The sequence below is a fragment of the Heptranchias perlo genome, chromosome 16 (genome assembly GCF_035084215.1).
Source record: "Heptranchias perlo isolate sHepPer1 chromosome 16, sHepPer1.hap1, whole genome shotgun sequence".
NCBI classification, from domain to species: domain Eukaryota; kingdom Metazoa; phylum Chordata; class Chondrichthyes; order Hexanchiformes; family Hexanchidae; genus Heptranchias; species Heptranchias perlo.
This window is the reverse complement of record NC_090340.1, coordinates 16,963,746-16,976,965: the sequence shown is the minus strand read 5'-3', so window position 1 is coordinate 16,976,965 and position 13,220 is coordinate 16,963,746. Positions and strand designations below refer to the sequence as shown.

Sequence of the window (13,220 nt, the reverse complement as noted above, 5' to 3'; positions counted from 1 at the left end):
CACAGTACACAGGGAATATGTACAGAATGACACTGAAGTGAAGACAGCTGGAGAAGTGATTAGTTAAAAGAAACTTTTAACATTTTACCCCATGTGTTGTCAAAAGTGACAGGAGACAGAGGAGTGGCAACGACTGCTTCTTTGTTCTCCCTTCACTTCAGTAAATACTAGCAATTATCCAAAAACTAATGGCCAACGACAGCCAACTACCTCAGAGCTGTTTGTGCCTGTGTTGACGTTGGGTTGGCAATATCAATTATGCCTGAACTACAGGTAAATAGTTTACAGGCACACAGGAACATTTTGTATAAACAGGAGCCCTAAGACATTGAGCCATCCTGGTAAGAAATGGTAAACTTAACAATTGTGTAATTGGTTTCATGCAAAAACTTTGGAAATAACAGTTTCTTGATGTTCCAGACATTCTGCAAGGCTTCTAATTTTGGAAACTTCTGCCACATTTAACCATTATATTACTGGCTAAATCCCAGCAGTAGCCACTTTTCTACTGATGGAGTCAAAATATGAAAGGCAGACAACTACCAATACAAAGCAAAATGTTTAATAATAGAAGAGTGCCCAGATGTGTCCACGTTTATGCACATAAACAGGAGTGTAGACATTTGAATTATGGCATTTATTTGCAATATTATACTCAAATAAATAACAATTAATCTAAATGGTAGTTTACAATGTTATTTACAGTCTAGATAGTTCAGACAAGATAGATTCATAATCATTCTTTCACTGATCTCAAAGTAACTGTCCAGTCCAACTGGCCTCATCCATTTACACAAGACCGGTTCATACCAGATCTTACAGTTCCAAGATTTCTTAGGACTGGTAGCTGTCTCTGACCTCCAGGGTTATTCTAGCTTTGAGTCATGTTACATTGTGGACTGCTTCTACTTCTTGTTAATTCAACCTTCTTGCCTCTTGCTAACAGGCCCACGACAATCCCGGCTGCTCCTTCCCCAAGGCAGAGGCAAGTGTCCAGAAGAGCCCGTGTCCGGCCACTCCTTGTGATGGATGCAGTGATTGTTTCATAATCGGACTTTGTCAACACCTGTTGGGATCGGAGCACATCAAGGATGTGGTTCAGGCGTCCCTCTGTCATGCATTTTATAAGGCACTCCCGACACTGTTTCAAAATTTGAGTGCACGGAGTTTCCGCCAATTTGAGATCTACAATGGGACAAAATCAGATGGCAATCAATGTTGGGAAATGATAACACGATGTACAATACAATCAGCACACTGATTGCAGTCTGTGGTTATTGTTTTACTTTTCTGAATTTTTTATATTATGAAAGAGAAATTAAAGGTTGTATTTCTGAACAAGAACACTTTATTTAGTATGGTTTTACCTCAGTTCTCACAGTGAGCAGTAGTGTATACATGTAAAGGTAGAAGTAATTGTTCGGAATTTACAGCATATGGTGCTGTTTTAGAAATTGTATCTAAGCTAGTTGTTAGCTGCTTCACCTGGCATTATACCCCATTATTAATCTTATGAGATTCCCTTACTGTGCCACTGTAAGATTTCTAATTCTCACATTTTCATATTATTGATACTTCTGAATAAAATTTCTATTAATTACTGTGGTATCTTTGTGCTGTGAACTCTCAGCCGCTAGGAACTGGATTCTGAATGTTTATTTTTATCTCACTATTAGCTCTTGGATAGATGTAACCTTCATTTCTGGTGTCTGGCTGGATTGGAGCTAAGATTACAGAGGTGGAAAATTCAACCATGTAGTGACACTGAAGTGAATGAATAGACATCAAAAAGTAATTATATTTCAAAAAAATATTTCTTTAATTTTTATTTTTTTTGTAAATAATGACTTCTCCATCTCCCTTCACTGGTAAATGGTCCCAAACCTGTAGTATGTTAGTGATGATCAGTGTAAGCATCTGCCTTTGTTATCATTAGTGACAATGATTGTTTACTGGCAACAGTTTTATTGCCAATAAATGTGTACCACTAATACTGGAAAGGCACACAACGGCCGACCCAAACAGAATAAACCAATAAGTTGGGCTAAACCAACGTAGGAGGTGCAAGACTATCTTAGAGTAGGATTCTGTAACCACCTCCCTTGCCCCATTCACCCCAGCAGAAGAGCCAAAAGCCAACACAACTGGCAGGCATTGAGGTTCTACCTTTTTCTCGACACTCTTTATTAGTGCTCACAGCAACAAGGCAGTTTCTGTAGGCAGATACAAAATTCAGTGCTAAACTTGCATCCTGTTTTATCCTGACTTGAAAAAAAGTGTTCCAAATTCTTTTTAGAATCTTTCAACTGAGTCTTTAAATAGTTATGTGGAGCAGGCCTCTGTCTCCACAAAGTTCTGTCTCACTGCTGTGATGTGAAAATAGATGTTTGAAACAAGTGAACTCAAGATGAATAGCTATTGCAGGACCTATTTGACTAAAAGAGACCTTTCAATAGCAACCTGCATTTATATAGTACCTTTAATGTAGAAAACTTTCATGTCACAGATGTTAATTTTGATACCATCTATGTTCCTCTCAGGATATTTCCCTAATGAATCTTCAATTACACATAACAACTGTGTCTCTTCTTACATTGGCAGATTTGCATATGTACATCTTACAGCTAGAAAATGCCTTAATGCAAATAACATGTTAATGACCCATGTCCGGGAGGTCAGCTGGGCCATCTGCCCCAATGCCACCAGCTGCTTCTTTTCAGTATTGTGTATTCACTCTACCCTTAGACCCCAAGATGAAGAAGATCCTTTCAGAGTGCAGCTAACAGATGTACATTAAAACACACATAACATTTGCCTCGCTTTAGAATTTCATATGAATGAGATAAAGGACAGAAAGATTTTATGATAAGATGCAGGACAGAATTCCATGTGTTTCACACAGGAGTGTTCACAGGCCATCATCGTTGTATCATATAGTATCATAGTAAGTATAGCAAAGGAGGAAGCCATTTGGCCCATGGTGCCTGTGCTGGCTGTATGAAAGAGCTATCTAGTCCCAGTCCCCTGCTTTTCCCCCGTAGCCCTGTAAATATTTTCCCTTCAAGTATTTATCCAATTCCCTTTTGAAAGTAACTAATGAATCTGCTTCCACCACCCTTTCAGGCAGTGCATTCTGGATCATTACAACTCGCTGCATAAAAAAATGTTTCCTCATGTTGCCTCTGGCTCTTTTGCCGATCATCTTAAATCTGTGTCCTCTGGTTACCGATCTTTCTGCCACTGGAAATAGTTTCTCCTTACTTACTCTATCAAAACCGTTCATGATTTTGAACACCTCTATCAAATCTCCCCTTAACCTTCTCTGTTTTAAGGAGAACAACCACAGCTTCTCCAGTCTCTCCACATAACTGAAGTCCCTCATCCCTGATACTATTCTAATAAATCTCTTCTGCACCCTCTCTAAGGCCTTGACATCTTTCCTAAAGTGTGGTGCCCAGAATTGAACACAATACTCCAGCTGTGACCTACCCAGTGTTTTATTAAGGTTTAGCATAACTTTTTTACTTTTGTACTCTATGCCTCTATTAATAATGCTCAGGATCCCATATGCTTTTTCAACAGCCTTCTCAACTTGCCCTGCCACCTTCAAAGATTTGTGCACATACAACCCCAGGCCTGCCTGTTCCTGCACCCCTGTTAAAATTGTACCATTTAGTTTATATTGCCTCTCCTCATTCTACCAAAATGTATGCTTATCAGACTCTTATATAAAAACAAAGTTGCTAAAAGTGCTACCATGTGCAGAAACTATCTCCTGTACCAAGACATACAGGGGTTGATTTTCAACTTCCATTAAATTCAATGAAAATGAAAATTGGGTGGTTTCTATAATGGCAGCCACTTCACAACCTCCTTTTTATGTTGGGGTGGCAAGTTGAACATCTACCCCACTATCTGTAAAATAATTGCAAACAACAAATAAAAAGATGTATACCAGTTAGTAATGAAATTGGTTTCTAACATTATTGACAACCTGCACTCAGTGCTACCAAGATGGCAGTAATGCAGCTTCAGGTGAACTGATGTCCATAGTTCGTATCTGCTTTTAAAATTTTCTGTGCCCTCATTAGACAAATTTTCTTACTTGATATAGTGTGTTCTGCTTGGCTGGTGTTGATGTTGGCACTTGTTTGAATGAGTGGTGCAACTTTTTTAACCCTGTTAGGTGGCACAGATGGAGTTGCAGAAGGATGGATTGAAGTCTGAGTGAGATAAGCTGGGGAGAGCTGAACAGTGGATACTATGCCTAGGAAACAGACAGGAGGTAAAATTTTAATAGTGATTATCAATTAAAATAATGATTATATAATGTACAAAATAGAGAAAGAATGAGAAGAGTAAAGTGCAAGATCCAAGCTTGAGGAGGGAGAGGTAAAGGAGGGGTAAGGTTAAGGAGGGGAGGATGATGGGTAAAGGAGTATGAGAGGCCTTGCATGATCTTGTTTTTTTGTGTATGGAAAGTCTTGCATTTTGCATGTGGAGGATCTTGTTTTTTTGCATATCAAGAGGGAGTCTCACTTTTTAATGTATGGCCTTTCATTTGTATGTATGTGGGTTGCATTTTTACACAATCATATGTGGCTAACTCACGACTTTGATATGTGTAAACAGTTCCCAGCTCCAAAAGGTTGGAGATCACTGGAATAATGGATATCTGAGAGTGAGCTATAGACTGGAATCTAATCAAGGGCTTCTGGTGGCTTATTTACAAAATGACATGGTTATGGACTGCATTTTGACCGAGATAGTTAAGGAGCACATGAGGGAGAAGGCAACTCTGTATCTCATTTTGTGTAACAAACCAGAGATGATTAAGTTAAGGAAACATCTTGACCATAACGTAATTAAGTTTGGCATCACAGTCTCCATGGATAAGGAAAATACAACAAAGGCTCTTAATTTTAGGAAGGTGGACTTTGAGGAAATGAGGAAGTAGTTAATGGAGCTGGACTGGAATAAATTGTTAGAGGGACAAAGCTTTGTGGAGAAGTAGTATACCTTTAAATGCACAATTATAAAGTCAGCCTTGGCACAGTGGTAGCACTCTCAGCTCTCAGTCAGAAGGTTGTGGATGCAAACCCCATTCCAGAGAGTTGACCACATAACCCAGGCTGACACTTCAGTGCAGTTCTGGGGCAGTACTACGACATCAGAGGTGCTGTAATCTGGTTGAGAAGTTAAACTAGGAGTATGCAGAAATTCCTATGGCACTACTGGGAGAAGAACAGGGGAGTTTTCCCAGTGTCCTGGCCAACATTTGCCCCTCAACCAAGACCACCAAAATAGATTATCTGATCATTTATCTTACTGCTGTATGTGGAACCTTGATGTGATCAAGTTGGCTGCCGCGTTTACCTACAAAACAACAGTGACTACACTTCAAAAGTATTGGTACTGGGGTATGAAAGCATCGTGGTTATGTTACTGTACTAGTAATCCAAAGGTCTAGGCTAATAATCCAGATCAATGTGAGTTCAAATCCCGCCATAGCAGTTTAAAAAATTTGGGATAAATAACTGGTATCAGTAAAAGTGACATGAACCTATTGGAATGTTGTAAAAACTCAGCTTTTTTTAATCCGATCATGGGACATGGGCGTCGCTGGTGACGCCAGCATTTATTGCCCATCCCTAATTGCCCTTGAGAAGGTGGTGGTGAGCCACCTTCTTGAACCGCTGCAGTCTGTGCGGTGAAGGTTCTCCCACAGTGCTGTTAGGAAGGGAGTTCCAGGATTTTGACCCAGCGACGATGAAGGAACGGTGATATATTTCCAAGTCGGGATGGTGTGTGACTTGGAGGGGAACGTGCAGGTGGTGTTGTTCCCATGTACCTGCTGCTCTTGTCCTTCTAGGTGGTAGAGGTCGCGGGTTTGGGAGGTGCTGTCGAAGAAGCCTTGGCGTGTTGCTGCAGTGCATCCTGTGGATGGTACACACTGCAGGCACTGCGCGCTGATGGTGAAGGGAGTGAATGTTTAGGGTGGTGGATGGGGTGCCAATCAAGTGGCCTGCTTTGTCCTGAATGGTGTCGATCTTCTTGAGTGTTGTTGGAGCTGCACTCATCCAGGCAAGTGGAGAGTATTCCATCACACTCCTGACTTGTGCCTTGTAGATGGTGGAAAGGCTTTGGGGAGTCAGGAGGTGAGTCACTTGTCGCAGAATACCCAGCCTCTAACCTGCTCTTGTAGCCACAGTATTTATATGGCTGGTCCAGTTAAGTTTCTGGTCAATGGTGACCCCCAGGATGTTGATGGTGGGGGATTCGGCGATGGTAATGCCGTTGAATGTCAAGGGGAGGTGGTTAGACTCTCTCTTGTTGGAGATGGTCATTGCCTGGCACTTATCTGGCACGAATGTTACTTGCCACTTATCAGCCCAAGCCTGGATGTTGTCCAGGTCTTGCTGCATGTGGGCTCGGACTGCTTCATTATTTGAGGGGTTGCACATGGAACCGAACACTGTGCAATCATCAGCAAACATCCCCATTTCTGACCTTATGATGGAGGGAAGGTCATTGATGAAGCAGCTGAAGATGGTTGGGCCTAGGACACTGCCCTGACAAACTCCTGCAGCAATGTCCTGGGGCTGAGATGATTGGCCTACAATAACCACTACCATCTTCCTTTGTGCTAGGTATGACTCCCGCCACTAGAGAGTTTTCCCCCTGATTCCCATTGACTTCAATTTTACTAGGGCTCCTTGGTGCCACACTCAGTCAAATGCTGCCTTGATGTCAAGGGCAGTCACTCTCACCTCACCTCTGGAATTCAGCTCTTTTGTTCATGTTTGGACCAAGGCTGTAATGAGGTCTGGAGCCGAGTGGTCCTGGCAGAACCCAAACTGAGCATTGGTGAGCAGGTTATTGGTGAGTAAGTGCCGCTTGATAGCACTGTCGACGACACCTTCCATCACTTTGATGATGATTGAGAGTAGACTGATGGGGTGGTAATTGGCCAGATTGGATTTGTCCTACTTTTTGTGGACAGGACATACCTGGGCAATTTTCCACATTGTCGGGTAGATTCCAGTGTTGTAGCTGTACTGGAACAGTAATGTCCTTTCTACCTGGCCTGGGCTATGATTCTGTGATTCCAGTTCCACACCGATGTGGTTGGCTTTTAACTACTCTCTGAAGTGGCCGAGCATGCCACTTAGTTGTATAAGGGCAACTAGGGATAGGCAATAAATGCCAGCCTTGCCATTGATGGCCACATCCTGAGAATGAATAAAAAAAGCAACATTGAGTTTGAAGCACTTCATTCTGTGGATGTGAAAGATACTATATAAACACAAATCATTTCTTTCTGCTTTACAAAGTCAATTTATATCACTGGGTAAGAAACACTGTAGGAATAAAAGGAAACCTAAGTGGGCAACAAAGGTGATAATGTAAGGAATACGGGCAAAAAAGTATATATAAAAAATATATATCTTCATGTTCAGTGGTAGACGGGAGTATAAGATAGGGTGAAAAAACTTGCTAGACAGACAAAAACAGACAATGAGACTCGGATTACAGACAACATAAAGAACAATGTAAAAGGCTTCTGTTAGTAAGCCCAGAGTAAATATAGTCAAGGAGGTAGTAGGGCCTTTGAAAGGCACAGATGGGGATGTGGTATCAGCAACTGGGAAAAGGCAGATAACCCGGACAATTTATTAGTGTACGCGGAAGAAACTGCTAACTTCTAGAAGTGAGGGTTGACTTTTTGGGAAATGAGGAGTAAATTTTAAAGATAATAGTAATGACAGATAAAGATGTCCTGAAAACTTTGAAGGCACTGAAAGAGGATATATTTCCAGGACTAATAGGATATTTAAGGAAATGGGATAGAACAAATGGTCCAAATTGCATGGATTTTCATGGAATCATTAGAAATGGGAGTTGCACCAAAGGACTGGAGAGAAGGGAGCATAACGGCAATTGATACTAGCTCAATTGCTAAATTTAAATCTGAGATAGATAGCTTTTTGGCAACCAAAGGTATTAAGAGATATGGGCCAAAGGCAGGTATATGGAGTTAGATCACAGATCAGCCATGATCTTATCAAATGGCGGAGCAGGCACGAGGGGCTGAATGGCCTACTCCTGTTCCTATGTTCCTATAACAGCTATCTTTAAAAAAAAGTGCTGTCGTGGAAGTTAAAAGCCTGGCATCTGTCATGAATAAAATTTTAGAAACTATCCTTGGAGGGTGTCATAAAACATTTAGGTCCCGATATTTACGGAGAGGCGGAGAGGGTATGGGGGAGGCCGAAAACGGCCAAAGATCCCAGCAAGGCTGAGGACCCGGAGGTCCTGCCGAACTTAACGACGGGACTTCATTATAATTTTTTGGATGCGATTCCCACCAGGCAGCCAGCCAAATTGACAGCTTAGCTGGCAGCCGGAGGGAAAACCAGCAGGCCGCAGCCGGGGACCCTTGGGGACGTTCCCTGCCAATTGGAAGAGGGGGAGCCCCTACTCTTCATGACTTTTGGGAGAGGGAGGAGAGTTCATGTTTGAGAAACCTGGTAATGGAGCATGTGGATAAAGGGAAGTCCACGGACATTGTTTATCTGCACTTCAGCAAAGCCTTTGATGTAATACTGCTTAGGAAGTTAACCAATCAAAATTATAGCTCAGTACTATGTCAAGTCCTGTAATATGGGAGCAGTGTGAACTCTGCTATACTGTATCTTCTGTCACAATCTGTGTTACCTGGTACATAAACTCAGTGATACACCAGTCCCTTGTAGTTTCTTTCTAATGCATTTTCATACCTTTCTGTTGAGATGCGTGTGATGGGAACCTTTGGTGGTCTGAGATATTTAAAGGTATTGGGGAACATTTGCTGTCCAAGTTCCCAGGGATTGGATTCCCAGCACAATCGAGATTCTTTGTCCCAAGATAAATCTTCTTATTAAGAGGTAGTTTGTGATCGCAGAGCACCTGAGGACAGTCCAGAGTGATATCAGTCTAAGACAATGAAACCTCTTGAAGATTTTATTCATATTAGGCAATTATTAACTCTGTTCATAGTACTCTACATGAATGCTAACTCTGTGCACTGCATTAAATGTTAAGCTGCACCAGGACTATACAATGATAACTTTATTCAATAAACATTATTAAATAACTATATACAGTACTGCACATTTTGCTTAACAAGTTAAAACAATTTAATGGTATAGACATACTAGTTCAGCTAACTATGTCTAATCATTGATTTCCATTTTATTTTCTTTGTGAGTGTATAAACCTGTCCCTTTGCTTACCCGGTGGAAAGTATATGCATTTATCCCTTTTACACACTTGTTGACCATATGAGTATAAAGTTTGTAAATATAAATGTCTCTTTTGCATGTTTTTACCTCAAGATTCTTAACATCAATACAAAATAGTTGTGTGGGACAGGCATCCTTATTTCTCTCCAATATTCTCTGCTAAAATAAAGTAATTTGAAAGATATTAAATGGTGGTTTTAAACTTAGTGTAAGGATATATTTACAATACAAAACTTGGTGAGGATTTGTACTGCTGCAATAATACTTTTATAACATTTGTTTTCTAAAATATTTTAAGTTCTTGTGGACCTACAGTTGCCTATTAATCCTACAAACCATCTCCAGTATTGACTGTCAAGTGAGGTCAAAAGCTGAGTTAATGTAAATTCTGAGGCCTGTAACTAGGCTGTAGGATACTAGCACATGGACGCTTAAAGTGTTTGCTTGAAATTGCTCCCTCTGCTGTTTTATTTTAAATGGGTTAACTCTGCTAAAATAGTGGGGAGAGGAATTTCAGGTGCATGAAGGGGCACCATGGCCACAGCAGAGCACTGTATTTAACAATGTAATAATATTCAATTACAGGGAGAGTGGAATTGGCTACAGTTTGGGCCTGAGTGCACCAATCCAAACCCACCTATCAGGAAGCTGAGCCTAGATCTTTGCAAACTCTCCTATTACAATTTAATAAAAATATATGTAATGTGACATTTGACATTCTATCAGGAAGTCAAATGCTAATTTGGCAAAACTTATATCCTTTTTTTCTCTCTCTTGCTTGATGTTTCTGCATTGGTTTACAGGCTGTCCACCTTAGCTGTAGAGAGGAATAGGCTGGGCTATTGATTTCTCTTTTATAGAGTATCTCTTCACCAGGTCTATCCTGTTTGTCTCCCTTGACACTGAAATTTCAGCCATGAGATCATCAAATTGAGTTGGAAGAATATAAAATCGAGAATTGTAACATCCCTCAGCTCTTTGAATGCAGACCTAAATTCTTGTCTCTATATTTGTTGTTAAACAGATAAAGGCCCGGAAATTCCAGGGTTCTCCTGGTTTTCTGCCTTTGGGAGGAAACCGACAGAAACCCTAGAGAAACGGTTTAAATAGTTGTTTTCAGTGGTTTATGCCATTTTTTTGGAGGTTCTGCCATCTCCTGCTGAAGTTGTGGGGTACTGGTGGTGACTCCTTAGAATTTCAGGGTCAGAGACTCTGCTAATTGAGATGCTGTTTGGCTTCTCAATTTTTTTGAAATGCTTGAGGCTAAAAACTGATCTTTTTCTGATCAATAAATTTGTCCACTAGTTTATAACCTAAGCCATGGGTTGCTAGAGTGTTTATTGTTTGCCTTTCTGAAGACGAGGAAACAACATGAAGATATGTGATGTATCAATAAGCTGATATACAGTGACAAGGGACCTCTATTTGACCCCTGGGCTCATTACATTTAGATACTGGATAAGTAAAGGCACATTCCGGGTCATAGGAACAAGGGCTTATTTGTGGTAGTGGTCTGAACCTAACGAAAATATGTAATGTAAAAACTCAGAAATGGAACAGTCCAAAACTGCATAGTCCTCTAGGTGGAGCTGACCAATGCTTTATATAATAATAGGATTACTTCCTTTGATCTACTCACTATTCCTTTTTTATGCAACCCAGCATTACATGTACTTTTTGACAGCTGCTAGACTTTGACTTGATGTCTTGAAGAATCTATAATGGCCTCAAGATCCTTTTCCAAATCCATTTTGGTCAGTATTTTCCATTAATCCTGTAATCCCTTGTCTAATTGGATTCTTTTACATTTAACCACATTAAATTGCATCTGCCAATTGTCTGTCCATTTCCCTAAATAAGCCAAGTCCTCCTCTAGCTACTCATATCCTCCTCCATATCATCATTTATAAAAATGTTGAATGGTACTGGTACCAGCACCAAATCCTGTAGTACCCCATTCACCTCTCCATCCAGAATATTTTGCTTTCATACAGACTCTGTCCTATCACCCAGCCAGTTTTCAATCTATCTTAGTACACTCCCACCAATATCATGTCATTTTACCTTTGTTACTGCCACACCGTTAACTGATTTCAACACTACTTTGGAGTCGAAAGTCTCGAATACGTTTCTCAGAATAGTTACGCAATCTGAAAAAAAAAATTAATACCATAGTGAAACTAGGAGATAGCTTTCGAGGTAACTTTGATTTAATTGAACATTTTTCTGATTTGTGATTTATTCATCAGTTTCTAACGATGAAACTCCCCACAGCAGAACCCATGCTGCTGTAAAAGCTTCTATAGGTATGTAAAAAGGAAAAGACTGTCAAAGGCAAATGTGGGTCCCTTACAGACAGAGATGGGAGAATTTATAATGAGGAATAAGGAAATGGCAGAGAAATTAAACAAATACTTTGTGTCTGACTTCACGGAAGAAGGCACAAAAAGCCTTCCAGAAATACTAGAGAACCAAGGGTCTGGCGAGAATGAGGAACTGAAAGAAATTAGTATTAGTAAAAAAATAGTACTAGAGAAATTAATGGGACTAAAAGTCGATAAATCCCATGGACCTGATGATCTACATCCCAGGGTTTTGAAAGAGGTGGCTATAGAGATAGTGGATGCATTGGTTGTCATCTTCCAAAATTTTATAGATTCTGGAACGGTTCCTGCAAATTGGAGGGTAGCAAATGTAACCCCACTATTTAAGAAAGGAGGGAGAGAGAAAACAGGGAACTACAGACCTGTTAGCCTGACATCAGTAGTAGGGAAAATGCTAGAATCTATTATAAAGGATGTGATAACAGGACACTTAGAAAATAATAATAGGATTTGGCAGAGTCAGCATGGATTTATAAAAGGGAAATCATGATTGACAAACCTATTGGAGTTCTTTGAGGATGTAACTAATAGAATGGATAAGGGGGAACCAGTGGATGTGGTGTATTTGGATTTTCAGAAGGCTTTCAATAAGGTCCCACACAGGAGGTTGGTGAACAAAGTTAGAGCGCATGGAATTAGGGGTAATATATTGACATGGATTGAGAATTGGTTAACAGACAGAAAACAGAGAGTAGGAATAAACAGATCTTTTTCAGGTTGGCAGACTGTGACTAGTGGGGTACTGCAGGGATCGGTGCTTGGGCCCCAGCTATTCACAATCTATAACAATGATTTGGATGAGGGGACCAAATGTAATATTTCCAAGTTTGCTGATAACACAAAACTAGGTGGGAATGTGAGTTGTGAGGAAGATGCAAAGATGCTTCAAGGGGATATAGACAGGCTAAGTGAGCGGGCTAGAACATGGCAGATGGAATATAATGTGGAAAAATGTGAAGTTATCCACTTTGGTAGGAAAAACAGAAATACAGAGTATTTTTTAAATGGTGAGAGACTGGGAAAGGGATGTTCAAAGGGACCTGGGTGTCCTTGTACATGAATCACTGAAAGTTAACGTGCAGGTGCAGCAAGCAATTAGGAAGGTAAATGGTACGTTGGCCTTTATTTCAAGAGGATTTGAGTACAAGAGTAAAGATGTCTTACTGCAATTATGTAGGGCCTCGGTGAGACCGCACCTGGAGTGTTGTGTAAAATTTTGGTCTCCTTACCTAAGAAAAGGTATAATTGCCAATAAGGGAGTGCAATGAAGGTTCACCAGACTGATTCTTGGGATGGCGGAATTGTCATACGAGGAGAGATTGAGTAGACTAGAGTCTTTCGGCAACAGTCAGCAAGAAACAAGAAAAGGCCATTTAGCCCATTCTTTCCACAAAGCGTCAAGAACTCCCTCCCATCCATATGACATAATGAAAATAATTTTTATTTTATCTTGCAACCCAGAGACCTCCTTGCTGGCATGCACACTACCCCCAGATGCCAATTCATGGGATTCCTCCTGTCGGTTTAGAAGAACGAGGGGTGATCTCATTGA

General features: G+C 40.6%; 1 protein-coding gene across 5 annotated transcripts in view; it reads right to left on the bottom strand.

Moving 5' to 3' along the window:
* Positions 1 to 546: 546 nt before the first annotated feature.
* Positions 547 to 13,220, bottom strand: part of si:dkey-181f22.4 (receptor-interacting serine/threonine-protein kinase 2) — a 31,223-nt gene continuing 18,549 nt past the window's right edge. For 3 of the 5 annotated variants that reach the window (XM_067997429.1, XM_067997428.1, XM_067997430.1), the window contains 5 exons: positions 11,349 to 11,434; positions 9,372 to 9,443; positions 8,781 to 8,949; positions 4,106 to 4,267; positions 547 to 1,185 (listed from right to left, as the gene is read on the bottom strand). In XM_067997429.1, the coding sequence (XP_067853530.1) occupies positions 872 to 1,185; positions 4,106 to 4,267; positions 8,781 to 8,949; positions 9,372 to 9,443; positions 11,349 to 11,434 (803 nt within the window). In that variant the 3' untranslated portion in view covers positions 547 to 871. The remainder of the gene's footprint in view (positions 1,186 to 4,105; positions 4,268 to 8,780; positions 8,950 to 9,371; positions 9,444 to 11,348; positions 11,435 to 13,220) is intronic. The other 2 variants (XM_067997432.1, XM_067997431.1) reach the window with 2 other exon arrangements.